Genomic DNA, 18,645 nt, shown 5'->3' on the forward strand with positions numbered 1-18,645 from the left:
TGTTGGTTACAAAATCTGTCCAGCTAAGAATCACACATTAGTTGACAAGAGTAGAGTGGAATTTATTATTACACATCATTGACAGAAAGATGTTTTCCTATTGTCATTATCTTTCAATAAATAAGCACTCAGGCTGTCGGAATGATCAACTTGAATGCATATGTATAAAATGTACTGAGCATTAATACTTCATACATTACAACAAACTAAATCCCTCAAGCACCCGTGCTGTGTACAAATCAACAGGCTCCAGAAGGAGTCATCATCTAAAACGACCTCCATTCAATCTTGACACACTTGATGCTTTTTTTTTTCAGCCAATTTAAAAAGTTGCAAAATGTATATAAAAAAAACTGTTGTCAAAACTGTGCAAGTTTGTAAAACAGAAACATCGGAGTTGCTAAAATTAGCTGCTTTAACAGTTAAATCGTTTCCAGCTTACAGACTGGACGTCTGCCGCGTCACTAAGGCACTTTGCAGCAGCATTTTGTGAGTAGTAGTCATAGTATTTCAAGGCACAAGAAAAGGAAGTATAAAGCAAGTTATGACAAGTCTACTGGAACTTGCAGCTGCATATTCCAAAGAGTAGAAATCCACCTTGTGCAAAAAATACCTTCACCTGACAGGTAACATGATTTAGAGGCAGTGTTTAGACTGTAACCTAATGTCAGTGAAATGGAACATTACAATCAAACAACAGATGAATGCTCATTTGCACAGAGATACTTAAAACATTCACATTTTCTGATAAAACATTCACTATATATATATCTTTAAAAACATTCAATTACCAGGTGAGTCGGGTAGAAACATAGATCAACAGATGATAAGTCGTGAGCATCTGATAGATTCCCTCTGCCAACGCAGGAGTGCCCAGTGACTCATCTTGTGTCACTAATACTTGCATTAAAGTACCAGATATAGAGAAGCCTGCAATAACTCTGCCCAAATAAATCACTGCAGTGTCACTCTTCCTTAAAGCTCACATATAATCACATCAACCAGCGGCTCGGTGTGGGTGACGTCTGAGTGGGCGCCCAGCTATTAGCCGCTGGTGAGACTCTGAGCAGATGCGGACGCTCTCAGGGGTTCCAGGACTTGCGATTCTCTCCCCTGCCCTGGCCAGCTGATGCGCCGCCACCTTCACCTTTGGCCAGAGCCGTAAGTGCTGCCAGGTTCGGACTGGATCCGGACAGATTGGCACTTCTGCGTTTTTGCTGCTGTTGCTGCTGACGACGGCGTTTGGTACCCCCGCGGGTCACCCTGCCGGGCCGTACCAGCACCCCGTAGCCAGGGTTGCAGTGGAAGTAGTGCTTACCGCCCACTGAGCCATCATTTTTTCCTAGAAAAGACAAAACCATGGTGGTTGGACATTTTCACGGGTCATATTTTACTAATGAGTTTGTGACTTCTGACAGATGTTCTGCTCACCTGCTGGCACCTCCAGTTCCACTCCCACCCACGTACCCTCTGCAAAATCTGTGGGTCCCACATATCGCACAGTGCCGCTCTTATTTGTCCCCACAGTCACAAACTCCCCTTCTTTCAGCCAGTCGGGGACGGTAGTAGCAGCTGAGTCTCCTTCCTCAGAGTCAGAGATTATCTCCAAACTTTCCATTGGCACCGAGAGGCTGAGTCCTGTCCCGACAGTATTAGCCCGGTCTCCCTGCCCGGGTGTATCCTCGTCCGTACCCAGAATACGCTGAAAGGACTTGAGGTCTGAAGATTTGACTTTCTGGATCTTAAAGGGGTTTGCTGCTAATGCAGGAGCTCTGGGAGCCTGAACACTGGACAGAGGAGCTGCTGGAGCTGCGGCAGCTCTGGTAGCAGCATCAGAAGGTGCCATCTCTGAAGCTGAGGATACTGCGGATGCGCTATGTGGGTCTGGAGCCTCTGAAGTCGACTGTTCCTTAGGTGGAGGAGGAACGGGCTCATCTGGAGGTTCTGGAACTGATCCCAGCTTTGAATCTGGATCTTGAGGGGAGTCAAAGGTCGATTCTTCTTGTGACAGCTGCTCAGGCTGCGGGACACTGGATTCCACTTGACTTGGACCTTGTGCACACTGTGTTTCAGTCTGGACAGTTGGTTCAGGTTTTGTGCTGGACTCTATGGGTTCTTCTGTCTGACTGGTTTCTGGCCTGGAGTGGTCTGCTGGTGGACATTCTGTCTGTTTGGATTCATCCTCTTGTACTGATGCTGATTCTTTAGGTGGATCTGAATTCACCAACTCTTCTGATCTAATATCGATCTGGATTGGTTCTGACTCTGTGTCTGGATCCAGCTCTTTCAACTGAGCCACAGAAGAGTGATTTGATTGTTGGTGACTAAAATCTGAATGGGAACTGTTTTCTAGTGATGGTGCTGACTCAGCCTTCTCATCAGCTGTCTTACAATTCAAGAGCTTCGTTGACTCCTGAGGTTCTGCAGCAGGAGACTGTGGATAAAGTTCACATTGGGCCACTTTAATGTCCTCTTCCTCTTCATCTGGCACAGCCTCGAAGCCGGACGACGGGGGCAGGTCCCAGCTCAGCGTGTAGACGTCTGACAACGTTACCGTAGATATGCTGGTCGATATGTATCCACTGGATCCCTCGCTCACTGGACTTTGGGTGGTTTCCTCTGTTTCTGGGATGATTGGCGGTGGGAGCGGCACAGATCTGATGATCTCCGTTTGGTCGTCAGCAGGAAGGATTCGCTCAAAGGGAACCTGGAGGGAGACCATGGAATGGATGGTGTTATGGTGTTAGTACTTTACTAAAGTGAATAGTTCATAACCTTGTTCAGCTGATTCATTCATTCATTGGCAAATGTTTTGGTCTCTTGAGCAAAACAAGGGAGCTCAGTAATGCGTCGGGGTCGGAGGACTTACTGGCTGCTGATGCTGGCTCATGCCCTCGTCAACACTGGCTGACTGCACCATAATGCGCGGCAAACTCTGCAACGGGAAGGGAATTTGAATGGAAGTTATTATTGCTTCAGATAAAACAATCTGTAAATGTAGATTGTCATGCGGTGTTGTTGAGATCTCAACATGTGATCACGAGTTAAGTCGCTGTTATTCCAGTGTGGTCATTGTAGAGTGTGTGTTTGTGTGTGTGCGAGGCAATGATTAGCTGCTGAGGGAATTACAAAGCTAGTGTCAGTGTGACACCGAGACAGAAACGGAGCCAGTGGGGGACAGACAGTATCAAGACAGATACCGTGGGCTGAACATTATGCTCTGGCAGCCTTGAAGAATACTAAACTAGGATGACTAACTAGGCCAGTTGGCCATCTATTTCAGTATAGAATCACTGCACTGACACGGCTCGTAAGTGTGTGTAATCAGTTCAGTCTATCAGTGTATTAAAAAAAAAAAAAGGAAGAGAAGGTTTCATTTATTTCTGTAATCAGCAGTTGAGGTGTTGATCTGAGATGCAGAGAGCGTAATAAAAATATTTGTTCATCAGATCATTCAGACAGATAATCATGATAAACTGGTAAAACAATCAGGGTAATTGCACCATAATTATAATTACAACCATCATTATTTGTCCCTGTTCAGGATTCAAGTTACCCCTTTAATGCTCAAGATGATCTGTCAGCTGATTAAACGCTCTGATCTGCTTCATTTCTTTCTTTATTTATTTATTTATTTTTGAAGTCACAGAAGAAAACAAGCAAACCTCGCCGTCTTGTATCTCCAGATTCTTTAAGATGCTTAATAAATCACGAATATTGTTGGACTGCTGCACGGAACATGCGCAGACACGGGTTGTTAATCAGGATGATTGTTCCGCTCCCGTGCACATCACACATTCAGAGCAGAGCGACGCCCGCTCATCGAAATGACGCCGTTTGATTCTGAGGGGATGGGGCTATGAGCAGAACGACAACCTACGTGGACGACAGCTCTGCCATCAGACAGCAGGTCAAACACCTCTATCTTAACCCTCTGTGGCTCAGGACAGCGCACCTGGAAGTCAACACAGTGTTTCAAATCCTGTAAAAACACTAAATACAGCGATAGATTCATCTTCTGACTGGGAAACTAAAGCATTGATGGTTTTGCTCCTAATAATAAAAATTGTGTTGCATTTTACACTCCTCCTCTCCTCGTGTCTCCTGCCTGTGTCTGCACTTAAAAATAATAATCTTCTATAATAAATAAAAGCAGCTTTCTATTTTTAAGTGTGTTAGTCTAGTTAGTTACCACACAATATGTGTTTAGTGTCTATTCAAACTGTAATTCAGCCTCCATGATGTCACAACCTGCGGCTGCTTTCATGTATCAGGTTACATTAAGGAAATCGTGTCTTAACTTCTCATTTTTGTGACTGGAGTCTGGCAGAGTAATCACTGGGTTCTTACGTGGCAGCAGTTAAAAGCCAAGCAGTCCTCTGATTTTAATACAGCTGCAATTCAATCATGTCACCGGAAATGTTACAAACTTTCTAAGTGGAATTTTTAAAATAAATCTGTCAGTTTTACTGATTCACACTCAATCATTGGTCCAATTTACTCGTACCTCAACAGCCTACTAATATGTGCAAAACCCGTGGCTTTTGTGTTGACCTTTGTAAACATCTGTGGCAGGCGAGGTGGAAAAGAGCGCTAATTAGGGCGATGGCCTCAAACAATGTAGCAACAAGGCCCGACGGGTTTCCATTCCAAGCGAACACCACGGCACATGATTTCCCTGATTAGCTTCCCTTCACAGCTCGAGTTGCTAATCAGTCAAATCAGAAGCTGTAGTGTTTGGCTGCAGTAAAAAAAAAAAAGCTGTAGACTCTCACGTCCCGATGGCACATGACATGATTGGAGATCAGTGGATGAGGAGGTGGCGAGGGAGCGAGGGCGACGCGTTGGGACGACAAGGTTCATCTGCTCCTAATTAACCCTCCTCTACACACAGTGTGCTCCGGTCACAGTGGGGGCTGTTTGTAGAGTGTCTGCTCTGATCACAAACATTATACAGCACGTCAATCACTCACCAGACACTGTACATGCTGCCGATTTCATTCTCAACCTTAGTACTGGAGCGGGGTTTTAATTTAACCTGTTACGTTTCTTCCTAACAAGTTCATTTCTGATTTAAACAGGTTCTTATTCACTACTTTATCCAATGAGTCCAGCTATTTATTAGTATTCTACTCCCATGACAATGGTGGACACAAGAGAGAGATTTGAAAATGACTGGTCAGAGTTAACACAGTATATCTTCACATATCTTAACCTCTTTCCTCTAGTAAAGGTCAAGTCCCAAAATGGATCCTACATTTCCTGTAAACCAACACAACCTACTCTGCAACCAAAAGGCTGTGCTGGGTTCTACAGTGACGTGAATTAAGTCATACGTATGGGATTCTTTGTTATATGTACCAGCTTTCCGACTCGGGGCCCCCTGTTTGTAACAAACTTTTCCCAGTTGCTCTTGGCTATATGTCGAAGTGTCTTTGGACAAGACACAGAAACCCCAGTAGTGCCGTCATCTACTGCAGCTGTCCAAACAACAATTTCCCCAAGGGGATCAATAAAGTACGTCATTATTATTATTGGTATTATTATTATTTACTTCACCAGGATGGAGTTTGTTTGCAGTCTCTCTACGTACAATCCATTAATCAGTGATACGTCGTGTGTTTAAAAAGATTCTCAAACCTAAACACATAATATCAGGTCTGCATGAAAACACACTTTGTAAAATTTATCACCTCTATTTGTGCAAATTTCTGAAAACCTCTCATCTTGGGCACCGAGGCGCTTGTACACTTTATCTTTCTAATATTTGTGTTGCCATCTACATAAGCCCTGTTTCCATGGCAACAGAAGAAATAAGACTAGCTGCTGATGAGTAGAGGGGATATTTAGATTCAGGCTGCGGTGATGCATATAAACTTTAAATCCCTGATAAGACAGTGAGCAGAATACAAGCTTAAATCCAGGCTGCGGTGATCTGACTGAATGAGTGTACCTGCTGATGGACAGTTGTCTGGTCGCCGCTATCTTCCTTCCCACCAGGAAGCAGCGACTTCAGCAGTTTGGGTACAGCCTTCACTGGAGGGAGATAAGACGTGGCAAAGCCTGAACGCACTGATGGAGCAGACGGAGAATAGAAGAAGAGAAGGAGGATGCAAAACAGATATGGAAAAAAACAAGGGGACAAGGAAGGAAAGAAGGAAAGCAGCAGAAAGACAAAGTTATTGAGGCAGAGATGAGGAAGATATGTTAGCCAAGTGCCAAATTAAGATTCACAACAAAAGAACAGATATAGTTGGCCAGAGGCTAAAGCATCAGAAATAGAGCTGATGACATCAAAGGCAGCAGAAAAAAAAAGACAGAAAGAGAAGGGAAAGATAACTCAACAGCAGAGAAATAATTCATTAGAAGATTAAGGTTTAATCAGTCGTACCTGCTTCTGGGTTCAGGCTCTGGGATATGGAGCTGGGCAGAGTGCGTCGCGATGGAGGAGGCCCCACAGAAAGGTCCTGGTGGCTCTCCCAGCCCTGCACATGCAGAGGGGAGACATGATACACAACATCACACACGTGTGGCTAGAAAGAAGGATTTTGGTCATCTGTGACCTTCAGCAGCCTCTACTGGTGATCAGAGAGGACTGCAACAATCCAGACATTTGTTAGTATTTAAATATGCCTAATAGACAGCAGCCCAACTCCAGTGTAAACATTTCTTAGCAGGAATGCGTCTCACCTTAAAGTCATTGAGGTTATGAGAAGACGAGCAGAGATCCAGACTGCGGGTTGACAGCTGGTTAGAGGGTTAGAGCCAAGGTGTTAGTGTTAGACAGGTCATATCAAGAGACTAGCCACAGGTGAGTTGCTCTACGCTGTGGCTGATGTTGTATTAAAAGCCGACCAGCCGTCTTCTGCAACTCTCATCTTGACACCAAAGTTCACCCCAAGCAGTTCTCTATGCGAGACCTTAACATCGGCTAAGTTTAGTCTTAACCAGCACAAAAAAAGTAAGGGAAACACTATTGTGAGCGGAAACTGTTGGTTAGAAAATGTTGTTGTTAGCAGTTAGGCTCTGGATATCATAAGTAGAGATCACAGGACAAATTAGTTCCTATGATGTAGAAAGGTCTGAAAGGACATAATGCTTTCTGAAATAGTCTTTAACATTTAGAGCAGTGTCATCAGCGTATATGTCACACATGGGGTTTCTTACCCGGTTGATGTTTGGAGAGCTCAGGGAGTGTGTGGGAGCTTTCCCTCTGACTGACAGCTGTTCTCTCACAGCCACCTCCTACACACATACACACACACACACACACACACACGCTTGCAAAATAAGTGTGTAATTGTGTGATTTATGGAAACATTCTGACTTAATGTCTCTATCGGGATGCTGTGGATTAATTAACTCTACTTGTTTCGTGTCTGAATGAAAATGCTCTACATTACATTTTTCAAAATTGCATAAAGAGTGAAAACGACAATGAGGATTTAATGAAGCTCATGCTTCAGAGAAATATCACGGCACACAGTCAAGGCGCACAGTTGAAACAAGTGACTAGTCAAACATTTAGACATTCTGAATGAGATAAACGATGATGGAGGCAAAATCATTTTAACGTATAAAGATGTAAAGATTCAAATCTCAAGTGTTTGTGAAGTTTTGTTTCTGACCTGTCTGAGACGGTCGAGGGTGAGGATGTTCTCCACAGCCAGGATGCTGCGGAGGTATTTCTCTATGACAGCCTCACTGTCAGCTGACTGGTCGTCCTCTGTGCCAGCAGCCAGCCTGGCCAAGATCTCTCTGTCCTCTGGACCGTGGATGTCCTGAGGGAAAAGGGATGCAGAATGTAAGGAGGAGGTACTAGTCGGACTTGCTTAGATAAATATTTAGCATCAGCTGTTGTATTTTTTACTTTTCTGCTTTAATGTTCTTTCCAACTAGATACTTTGTGGTCCCACACTCACCCCTGGAATGTTAGAGACTATTTCAAATGTGACTCCACAGCCAGGGATACTGCTGCGCTGAGACATTCTCTTCAGCAGGCTTTGGGCAAAACCCTGCCACACACATCCACAACAACAACGTCTGCTAATGTCTTTATGAGTGAACATGGGATTAAGATAGCAAGAAAGCAAACATGTCATTGTCTTCAGTTACCCATCATGCCCTGGGCCCACCCACCTGTCTCCCAGTGACGTTGACACAGATGCGTTTCCGGAGGATGAGCTGCATGTGGGCCGGGTGGCTCAGCTGAACTGCAACGCGCACTGTCAGGTAGACCCTCTGGTCACCTGACGCCACGCGACTCAGCTGGGGGCAGTTGTGAACCGTCGAGTCCCAGGACGCCTCCACCTTCACCTGGATGGCAGTAAGACGATGTAGAAATGAACGACTAGACCAGAAGAGGAAATAAGCTACAGAAAGGAAAATCCCCTTACCTCTGGATCGTAGTGTTTAACAATATGAAGGTCAAAGAAGTCATCTTCATCCTCCCCACTGAGTACTGCATCCAGCCCTCCAGCCAATGGGGCTGAAAGACTAGCCTGGAAATCATCAGCTCCAGGGACAAGAAAAACATAAAGTGAGTGGGTGCATTAGTTATTAAAACAGTGGATTACAGTTACAGAAAGTGAGACAAACATACCACTGAGATCCAGGAACAGGACGGGAATGTGTGTTTCCATTCCAAGCACTGGAACCCTGTGGTGAAACAGCACCAACAGAAAACTGACTAAAATACATAATCCATGATACAGAGAGGCTGACAGCTCCCTCGGCTCATCCTGCGTGGCAGAGTACAAAATAGCTGTGCACGAGCTCTGGGAAGCATTGAATATCCCACTACAGTAAGTGAACACGCAGCTTACAAAACCCCTATGGAAATTTTAGATAAAATGTTAGTCAGTCCGCTAATCAGCCGTCGACCAGTGAGCTGTAGTTTAACAGTTATGTCAAAAACCAAAGCCCAGCTGGGAGGAGGTGTAAATGGGAGATTAATTAAGTGACTAGATACCAAACTACATGTTTTACCTGGGTTCTTCTAGTAAATTAAAAGCTATTAACTGCTGTAATAATCACTATTTTCCTTAACGTCCACACACCTTTCTGCTGGTGCTCCGGGAATGCCGCTGCCTGCTGACGGCACCAGAACAGCGTTGCGCTCTTCTGTCAGAGTGAGACGACACTCCAGTAGCTGAGACTCCCTTTCCACATCGTCCTCTGACTTATCTGCAGGAATGTAAGTGGGTGAACCTAACATTAATTGGTAAAACACTGAGTTCTAGACATTGTACAGCAGGAGCAGGTGATAATTTCATTGGTTATTCAGCAGTTCACTGGTTGTAGGCTGTGAAAAGGTCTAGTTCTGTTGCCTAAATCAATGAACTAATGAAAAAGGAATTGCAAACGCTACTCTTGGGATTGGTGGATGACTGCCTTACTCACTCAATACATTTCATACAGTCTCTGATTTTAATTTAGGATATGCCATATACAGTAGATAAAATGATACTGAGACAACCAAATTAATTCCATAATCCATTTAGTATAAAGTAGTTTCCTGCTAGTTATTAAAACCTGGTCAGCAGTTGGGAAACAGAGATCTGAATCCACAGTAACTGATTTGTAATATGTTTGGGTAGACCAGAAAGGAGAGGACAGTAACAGTCCAATCTGCTGGGTATAAAAGCGTGCATTAGTCGAGTGCATTAGTCTTAGTCTGGGTCACTCAGAGGGCAGCAGCCACACCTTGTAAAGATTCTAAAAAGTAGACCGGTGATAATTCCCATAACAGAAAAGAATAAGAGAAGAGAATAAGAAGAGAATTTAACTATGTGACAAGTTTCTGTCTCTGAGCCTTTGGACCCGTAAAAAGTTCATTCAGGCACTGATGTCGATAAATATATGTTTAAAAAAAGCATCAACTGGTTCAGTGTCATCAGGAGAAAAAAAGTATCATCAGCATAGCTATGGAAGGAACACTACAGAGAGCGAGAATGAGATCATACTACAGTATACACAGTGCTAAGTTATCATAATATCATAACTGTCACTATCAATATCTAAATGTTTGGTAAAACAGAATCTCAAATTAAAATGAACAAGGACGTGGCTGCTATCCATCTTTTATGTTTAAGCTGTGTTTGTTCATGTCTTTTAAAAGCTGTACCTGGTTTGGAAACTATCTTCTGTAGCTGCTGGTCCAGATACTCCTGCCTCTGAGTGAGCGTGACCAGCCACTGTTGCCTCATCCTCTCCAAGTCTACCTCCTACACACACACACACACACACACACACACACACACACACACACACACACACACAAAGACATACACAGACATAACTTTGATATTCAAACAAGAGAAAAAAAACTCCACCCAATTGTCATTTTCTCTCCATAAGCATAAAAACGTGTCATGCTTTTATTTTACTGGTCAGTTTCTTACTTGATAGCTGTCCATTTCTTCATCCCCTCCCTGAAAGTAAAAACCAGACAGACAAACTGTTAATTAGCTACGGTCAAAAAAGAATACCGTAGGTAATGATGTAGGTAATTTAGTAAGACTCCTTATCTGGCAAACTAACACCAATAATACCTCTATCCTTCTTACCCATTGTCCACTTTTGGAAAGACGTGTTTGTCGGACTTTGACGTCTCCGATAGAAACAGAGAGGATGGAGGCTGCAATAAGGGGCATGGTGCCTGAGTCAGGAACTGAACGCACCTTCACCTGAACCCGGCGAGACTGACCCTGCAAATAAACATTTATTAAAGACAGACATTCAACCTCATAAAAAGTAACCTCAGAATTTGATTGTACAAACAACCACAGATCCATGACACCTGTCTCAGCTGGAAGATTCCTCCAGTGCGTATGTCTTTGGCAGGAAGAACCTCTACAGGTGTGAAGTCTCCAGCATCATTCAGCTCCATCAGCTGTACCCACAACTCGAGCCGACGGGTCACTTCACTCCACCTGTCAGTAGCCAAGAAACACATACAAAAAAATAAACATTAGATAAACATTAACAAATACCATCATTATTAATGTACTGACACACACTGTAGGTGCAGACGTGAATAGGTGTAGACCTAGATCCCATATATCATGAACATTATTTATTTATTTGATTTATTTCTCTAGGCTCTGGGAAAGTTTCACAGATATGAAACCTCCAAGAATTAAAACTCCCCAACAGAAAGAGTAAAAACCACCAGCCTTAGTAGCTCACAGTGTCCTGACAACACTTTTATCTCATAGTGAGTGGAGAAATTGCTTTTTGGGTGCAGGGGGGATTTTTTGTTGCAGTACCACTAGTACCACTAGGAATAACTGGCTCAAAGGCTGAGTGGTGGTGCAGTATACAGCTCTCTTATTACGACCGTGGTCTAGTAGCACTGTTAATAAAGTAAGTATGTCCTCAACCTGTGATTTGTTCATACTGATGGATGCAACTGTCCCAGAACGCTTAAAAAATGTGTATTTTTCTTTTTAAATTTAAAAATCACACAGAGGATCTCATTAAACTGCTCGTCTTAGCTCTGCATCACATATATCCAGGCTGTGGCTACATTGTGAACTCAGTGTATAAGTCTTTCTGGACTTGATGCCTCTTGTCCAGGTAATGAGTGTGCGTGTGTGTTTATGCTGCTTTGTTGGATTAAGTGTGAAGAGTGTTTGTGCTATGGACCTTTCTCTGAGGGACCTAGTTTTGGCCTGAATCACCCCGAGGTCCCACAGAGCCAAGTTCCTGCGATGGTTCGCCTGTTTGTGGCCGTACACCTCCATGGCCACCGAGCCCTCAGCCAAAAAGTCCACAAAGTCCTCTGACACTGGCACAGAAATCTCCTGAAGAAATATGAACAGAGGATACAAAGACGTTCGACCTTTTGGTGACAACTGTCTCCCTGCTGTTGTTTTATCTTTTACTTTATCTGTTTTTACCTTGGCACTGTCAAAGACCACAGTGCACTGAGGGTCTGTGGAGGCGGATGACGAGCTGGATGGCGCCACCTCAGGAGCAACAAACACCGGCTCCTCCTGCCCCCAGAAGTGGTACAGGCAGAAGACAAAGTTGGACAAGTGGCGAGGCAGACCAGTGGCCTGGAGGATTTTCACCTGCGAGAGAAGAGAGGAATCATGCTCAGCCACATGCACAGATGTTACCAATATATTATTTGTCATTCAAGTTTCTGCAGGTTTGCATCTCTGGCTTCAATCTTTTTCTAGGACCTGCAGATGCAAACCATAATGACAATTCACAGTGTTTTTCACAAACCTAACGTACAACATTAGCAAAATTCTATGTATTTTCAGTCGCTGACACTGAGTATTGGTTTGTAAACTCAACATCCATAAGATCTCTAAAGTATAAGAATTCAAACTTTGTTTTTATGTCATTTCATCCTAAGAAAACAGCCATGACATAAAGTTGCAGACAGAGACAGAGCACTAGTCTCATGTTCACAGAACAGTGAATGTGGAGAAACTAAAAATAGAGAGGAGACAACAACCTGACTGTCTGCCAGCCCCTTTATTAATCTGGAATCATTTCCCCACTGGCAATACCTTCAACTCAAATTCTATTCACGTCTACCCACAGATTCTGTGTGAAGGTAAGATAAGATTTAGATTATAGTGAATATCACCCTGGACCGGGCTCCTATATAAATGACATTACATTATAATGTGACCCGTTAATGAAACTGAAAGTTTCATGTTCTCACCACACAGTCCAGTTTGCGTTCCTGTGGATCTCTGTCTGTGTTGTTCAGTTGAATGTCAGACTTTCCTGGGCGTTCTCCCTCAGAGCCCTCAGTACCACGCCACACCTCCACATGCAGCCGACCTGCCACCTGACACACACACACACACGCATGCACACACACACATACACAGTTTTGTTTCCAGCTTCAGTGTTTCTTGCTCACTGAAGATTATTGCAGTAATTATAAAATTATTGCAGAGAGTATTACTGTGTTTAACTGTAGCCCATCAATTACACACAAAAGACTCCTACCTCTCCCTTCTGGTTGATGATGGGCACGGCATACTGCAACTTGACATCGTAGAAGAGACAGGCCAAGAAAACATTGGCAACGCCGATCAGACTGTGATTCTCCTGCTCGTCAAAGAATGGGTCAGCACGTTTGAAGTAGGATGGCATCACCTGTAATACGGGAAAGGAATCACAGCGGGGATAGTGCGAGATTGATGAATGAACCACCTGTTCGACGTCTGAAACTCCTCTGTATGGATTCCAGACTAGAACTTGATCTGGAGCCATTTGATGTCTCAATTAGCTTTTCTTTAGCGATCTGAGTGAACTCACAGGGTCGTCTTCGTCAAACTCCTTCCACTCCTGGTAGAGCTCCCTCATGTCCACCAGCCTGTTTTCCATCTTCTCCATAGCCCAGATCTGCTTCCCTTTGCCTTTACGACGAACCTGGATAGCTGGCTCACTCAGCACCACATCGCGCTATAAAGAGAGAGAGAGAGAAGTGTCAGTACATCCATGTTGGCCTGACAAACAGAGCACTACACACTGTGTGTGTTTTATATTATCTATATTTGACATTTCCAGTGTGTCTACATTTCTAACTCCATCCACTTCTTTTTCTTTTTTCTCCTGTTCTGTTGACTTTCAGAAAAGCCCAAGAAGACCCCCAGTGTTCACAACGTGTTTTTCCTCTTCCCCTAGACTTAGACGTGATCATAATTACACCCTCTACCTTCCTGTTGGCGTCCAGGTTAGCAGCAGGGATCTGAAGAGTGACCAGGTACTCTGTTCTCTTGTTAAGCTCCTCCGCAATGAAGCTGGCCTCCTGAGCCAGCAGGTTGGCTCGAACTATCTGCTCCTTCAGGCGCCGCAGGCTGCGAGTCATCATCGCTTCTCTACACCACCAACAGACACAAACGCATGTTTTACAATCCACCTAGAATATCCAATTTTCCTTCAAAGTAACCGAATAAGCAAAAGTTTCACAGAGTCCTGTCACACCTGTCCTCACTCCACCGTCGCATGCGTTTTTGGGAGCCGGCTGGTGTTACGGAAGTGGCAGCATCACTGACTAGAAGACTCGACTCATCCAGGAGGTCTAGGGGTTTCTCAGGAGTGAGTCTCCGGCGGAGCTGCTGCAGCTCCTGCTCATACATCTGCCTCTGACGCTCGAGGGCGCAGCGCTTCTCTTCCTCATGCTGCCTCTCCAGGGTCTGTAACACCGACTGTAAGGGGTCTAAAGTGAAGGGAGAGTCAGACGTTACATGAGAGAAAAGAATTATCAAATTACCAACTATGCTGAACAGCGAGGCCCAGCTTTCTACATTCAAGTGTAGTGGCTGGTTGGTACAACTCCAATGTGTTTAAAGGATGGAAAGGTTAAAGGAAATAATTCAGTCACAGTTTAATCACTGAAACTGCTTCACAGGGCTCCACTCACGGAGTCCAAATGTCCAATATTTACCTCATTATCTCCCCTGGCAAGCTCTGTCCTCTGATAAAACACTACATTCTTTACACAGAGCAGAACATTGAGAGAAATATATGACATTATAAGCTAAATATTTAACTTATGGAGTTTTCTGTATGAAGTAGTTGTACTGTAAGTAAATTTAGAGCATGTACTTCATCTTGATTAAAGGATATAAAGTAGTAATTCTATTCGTAGCAGAGCAGTGTTTAGGGAAGTACCTACATGGGCTTGGCATTGAGACAGAAAACAATAAACTAAACTAAACTAAACATAATGTTTGTTCAAATGTAAAAAATGCCACTGAATGAGGAAGCAGTTCTGTGTTGCGATTGGTTGTCTAACTGATTGACATCTGAGGACAACAGATGACTCAGGCAGAGACAGCAACTGGCCAATAGGTTTCTACCTTGAGGGAAGAGGAAAGTCATGATAGCTGACAGGTATACTGCTCTGTGATCGCAACTGTGACCTCACATTTTAAAGTGGTACAAAATGCTAGTTCATGTCGATTTATGTCAAAAGTGTGTCTAAAACAATAAAGACTGTCTGTGTTCTGTGTTCATTTTATACTGTGTCTAATAACGGCACGTTTTCTCTTCATTTCCCATCTTGCCACCTAAAGAGTGTGAAGATACACACATTTGAAGTGATGTATAAACAGTATGAATAATGCATTGTCACTTTATTAACCACAGCTACCATGCTAAAATGTGCTCTGAGGAAGTGCCTTGGTGAAGCATTAAAAGCATTAAAAAAAGAGCAGCTCTTTATCCTGATTCCTAACAATGTCCTCATTCAGTCCGTCTTACCATTGTGGCCCATGCCTTTCATCATGACTTCGGCCTGGGCGAACTCATAGCTGAAGCTCGGCTCACTCGATGTGTTGACGGACACGTCAGATTCTGCCTCCACCTCGTTGGTGCTCAAGCGCTTCTTCATTGCAGCCCCACTCCCCTCATCCTCATCCGCTCCATGGGCCATAAACCTGGGCACACTGATCCTGTGTGTGTTCATGAGCAGGTGTTGGTTGTGAGCGAGAGCACAATTGAAAGAAAGGGGAAGTTACAGAGTGCAAAGAAGAAAAAGGAAGAGGCACAGCGACATGTAAATACATGCCACCAGCATGTCTGTCACAGAAACAAAACACCGCACAAATACATATTTAAAGTTGACACTGCAAATGTAACAGACCTAAAGAAGTGGTTGTTACCCCACAGGATTCGGTCACCGTGATGAAGCTGCACTGGGCTGGTGACTACAGAACCATTCACACATGTTCTACACAGGGGAAATGAACAAATATGAGAAACTATGTGAGATGACAGAAAGTTGCATGGTAAATAGTTTGCACTTTACTGCTTATCCACAATAGGCTCTTTGAGTTAGATACGTACCGAGCATTGCGGTGAGGAGTAAGCATCACACCGTTTGTCAAGGTGACGTCGATGACACAGTGCTCAGCTTGGATGGCCATACCACACAGCTGGATGTCCTGTGAGTTGGCAGAGCCCACACATGTGTGCTCCTGGAAAACACACATACACTAGTAGTGTTGCACTGATGTATTTACAATGGAAAAACATGCTAACTGGTCTCATGAACATGAACAGTAAACAGCAGTGGACTGCATGTGTGTGCAGTACCTTCAAATAATAGACCAGCAGCTCATTCAAAGCAGGGTCAGCATTAAGGTTGACCAGGAAACACTTGTCGTCGACCACTCTGATGCCAGAAGACTGCAAGGAAATACCCAGGCTCTCCAGCTGCCTCTGACGCTCCTACAGCAAACACATATTCCATTTTTAATACATGACTAGATAAGCTTTTATTCTACAGCTTCTCTAATAACAGAGGTGCAAAGGTGAAAGATAAACTTGAATTAAGTCAGGCTGAAATAAAACTCAACCAATCAACAATGACTCACATCTCCTCAGTTTGATCTGCTGCTCTTGACAAAACAAAAAGAAAACTAACTCTGTGTGTGTGTGTGTGTGTGTGTGTTACCTGTGCAATACCCTCAGTCTTCCTTAGTTTCTCTTCCCAAGTGACTGTCATTTCCTGGATCAGTTTCTCAGATTCTTCCAGACGCTCCTTCAGCTCAGGGGCCTTCATGCTCTGAGAGTGATACAACCTACGTTACACTCTGAACATACTACTGTGTTTTGAACAAGCTGAACCAAGTAATCTGAAACCTCCGCCTCTGTGAGCTGCTCCTTCAGTTTCTCCACTTCCTCTCGCAGCTCTCGGATGATCCTGGCGTTGGGGTCCTCGTTGACCACGGCATGGTTGACAATGTTCTTGGCCCTGTCAGCGTATCGCAGCGTGGACAGTGTCTCATCATAGTTGTCCGCCGCTGGGCTGATGGTGGCGACCATGGCAGTGCGGCTGTTCCCTCCCAGGCTGTCCTGCAGGAACAAACGCAGCTTTAGCTAATAGAAACATCTGAACACACAAAAGAAACCAAAACAAAACAAAACCGCAGTGTCCAGTGTGTAATGTGGGGAAAATCTTTCTTGGTTCAAATCATTTTTAAATATATTAAAAAGGTATGATTTATAAACATGCTGTGTAACAGGAAAACCAGGGCTCCTGCAACTTTTAGAAAGCTACATTTAACACCATTATAATACTCTGGAGCCAATTAAAGACTAATTTAAAAACCCAGATTAAAGACGCAAAGCTGGCGAATGGAGCTTTTTTCTGATGAAGCAAAGATAATGAAAATAAGCAGCAGAGCCTTGTAACTTAATGGAAAAAAAACAAAAAGCACACCAGAAAATTAATTACTCTGAGACTTTCAGGTCCTGTTTTCTTTAAAGATGCATACTGTATTGTTACACTGTGGTGTATTAAAGTGGGTATGCTATAGAAAAGGAAGCAGCTGTAGTCTGAAAAGAAGACTTTTCATTTGTTAAAAAATTCAAATAATGTCCACTGCCTTGTAGTTTAGGAAATATGGTAAAGTTCATGAGGAAAACAGAGGAACTGGCACAATAACAAGTTGAAGAAAGCATTATCCTTCAGTGAGTTCACAGTCTGTTACTGTATGTTCTCTGTGTACCTTGAGCAGCCAGGTGAGGACAGAGTCTCTGTAAGGAACAAACTTGCTCTTGTTGTTCCCTGCTCCCTGGTCAGCCAAGGCCGAGATAACTAAACCTAGAGTACTGAGAGACCTGGAGGAAGGGACAGAGAGAGAAAAAAAGGCAATTAGATTAACTAGACAGGAGCAGTCCGATACATATCATGATACAGGGGTTATGATTCAATATATAGAGATATACTGGGATACTTTAAGCAAAGCAATACATGATGAAAAATGTCTGAAGAACACACATCATGTGCATACTTTTGTATAACACTGACATCTAGTGGTGGGGTTTTTATACACGACGCAAATTGAACCACTGTCTGCCCTCTGAGTAGTATTTCTCTAGAATTTAAGATCATTGTCACTGTGCTCATTTACAAGTGTTTTTGTGATGGTTATGGAGTAGTGGCTTCCTTCTTGGGGAATAGTCTTTCAGGCTAATACCATACAGCACCATCATTATACTTTACACTGGTTACCTCCAACATACTGTATTCACCACTTTCTTGACTGTTCTGTGGTACTTTAGAACCTTTCTCTCCTTCCTAGGAGTCAGTGCACATCTCCTTCCTGGTGTTCACATTTGTGCACCACTGTTTGTACAGATGAACATGGAACACGCATGACAAAAACTATGGGTCTGAAGGGAGGTCCACAAAATAACACTCCCATTATGACAATTAGCCAACTTTGAGTCTCTAAATTCATAACAACAATTTCCTTAAGCTTCCAGGCTGTTTAAACCTACTGGAATTCTTATATTAAAAATTAAGTGTGACATAAATCTCCCTGTAATCAGCTGGAGTTGTTCTAGATCTGACATAAGTGTAAATGTAGGTAAGATCCCAAACTCAGTGTACATATATAAAAAGAATGTAACACAGAAGAACAAAGAGCAAATATAAATTCAATCATTTAAATCATCAAACAAATAAAAACAAGGTCTGATCAGGAACTCAAGATAAAAAAAATTGAAATAATACAAACATGATCATAGTTACTCCTTTATATGCCAAAACATTTTGTTGAGTCTTGGCTATAATAATACAATATACACACTCACACTGTGAGTGAGATGAGAACTGTGTCATCGAGGTCAGAGAGAAAAATGTGGTGCTTACTCCTC

At 43.4% G+C, this 18,645-nt stretch overlaps 1 protein-coding gene across 6 annotated transcripts in view; it reads right to left on the reverse strand.

Annotated features, from left to right (window-relative positions):
- Positions 1-41: 41 nt before the first annotated feature.
- LOC113149281 (kinesin-like protein KIF13B) overlaps positions 42-18,645 on the reverse strand; it is a 28,168-nt gene continuing 9,564 nt past the window's right edge. For 3 of the 6 annotated variants that reach the window (XM_026341284.1, XM_026341286.1, XM_026341285.1), the window contains exons 12-42: positions 17,493-17,604; positions 16,624-16,836; positions 16,436-16,546; positions 16,075-16,209; positions 15,826-15,956; positions 15,623-15,709; positions 15,241-15,431; positions 13,960-14,194; positions 13,691-13,853; positions 13,291-13,437; positions 12,979-13,128; positions 12,686-12,814; positions 11,904-12,077; positions 11,650-11,807; positions 10,802-10,934; positions 10,569-10,709; positions 10,404-10,433; positions 10,127-10,226; positions 9,060-9,186; positions 8,603-8,658; positions 8,397-8,515; positions 8,140-8,316; positions 7,923-8,015; positions 7,629-7,781; positions 7,168-7,245; positions 6,691-6,747; positions 6,392-6,485; positions 5,954-6,072; positions 2,870-2,935; positions 1,432-2,707; positions 42-1,342 (exon numbers count right to left, since the gene is read on the reverse strand). In XM_026341284.1, coding sequence (XP_026197069.1) covers positions 1,083-1,342; positions 1,432-2,707; positions 2,870-2,935; positions 5,954-6,072; positions 6,392-6,485; positions 6,691-6,747; positions 7,168-7,245; positions 7,629-7,781; positions 7,923-8,015; positions 8,140-8,316; positions 8,397-8,515; positions 8,603-8,658; positions 9,060-9,186; positions 10,127-10,226; positions 10,404-10,433; positions 10,569-10,709; positions 10,802-10,934; positions 11,650-11,807; positions 11,904-12,077; positions 12,686-12,814; positions 12,979-13,128; positions 13,291-13,437; positions 13,691-13,853; positions 13,960-14,194; positions 15,241-15,431; positions 15,623-15,709; positions 15,826-15,956; positions 16,075-16,209; positions 16,436-16,546; positions 16,624-16,836; positions 17,493-17,604 — 5,215 coding nt within the window. In that variant the 3' untranslated portion in view covers positions 42-1,082. The remainder of the gene's footprint in view (positions 1,343-1,431; positions 2,708-2,869; positions 2,936-5,953; positions 6,073-6,391; positions 6,486-6,690; positions 6,748-7,167; positions 7,246-7,628; positions 7,782-7,922; positions 8,016-8,139; positions 8,317-8,396; positions 8,516-8,602; positions 8,659-9,059; positions 9,187-10,126; positions 10,227-10,403; positions 10,434-10,568; positions 10,710-10,801; positions 10,935-11,649; positions 11,808-11,903; positions 12,078-12,685; positions 12,815-12,978; positions 13,129-13,290; positions 13,438-13,690; positions 13,854-13,959; positions 14,195-15,240; positions 15,432-15,622; positions 15,710-15,825; positions 15,957-16,074; positions 16,210-16,435; positions 16,547-16,623; positions 16,837-17,492; positions 17,605-18,645) is intronic. The other 3 variants (XM_026341287.1, XM_026341289.1, XM_026341288.1) reach the window with 3 other exon arrangements.

Source organism: Anabas testudineus, chromosome 24 (assembly GCF_900324465.2).
Source record: "Anabas testudineus chromosome 24, fAnaTes1.2, whole genome shotgun sequence".
NCBI classification, from domain to species: domain Eukaryota; kingdom Metazoa; phylum Chordata; class Actinopteri; order Anabantiformes; family Anabantidae; genus Anabas; species Anabas testudineus.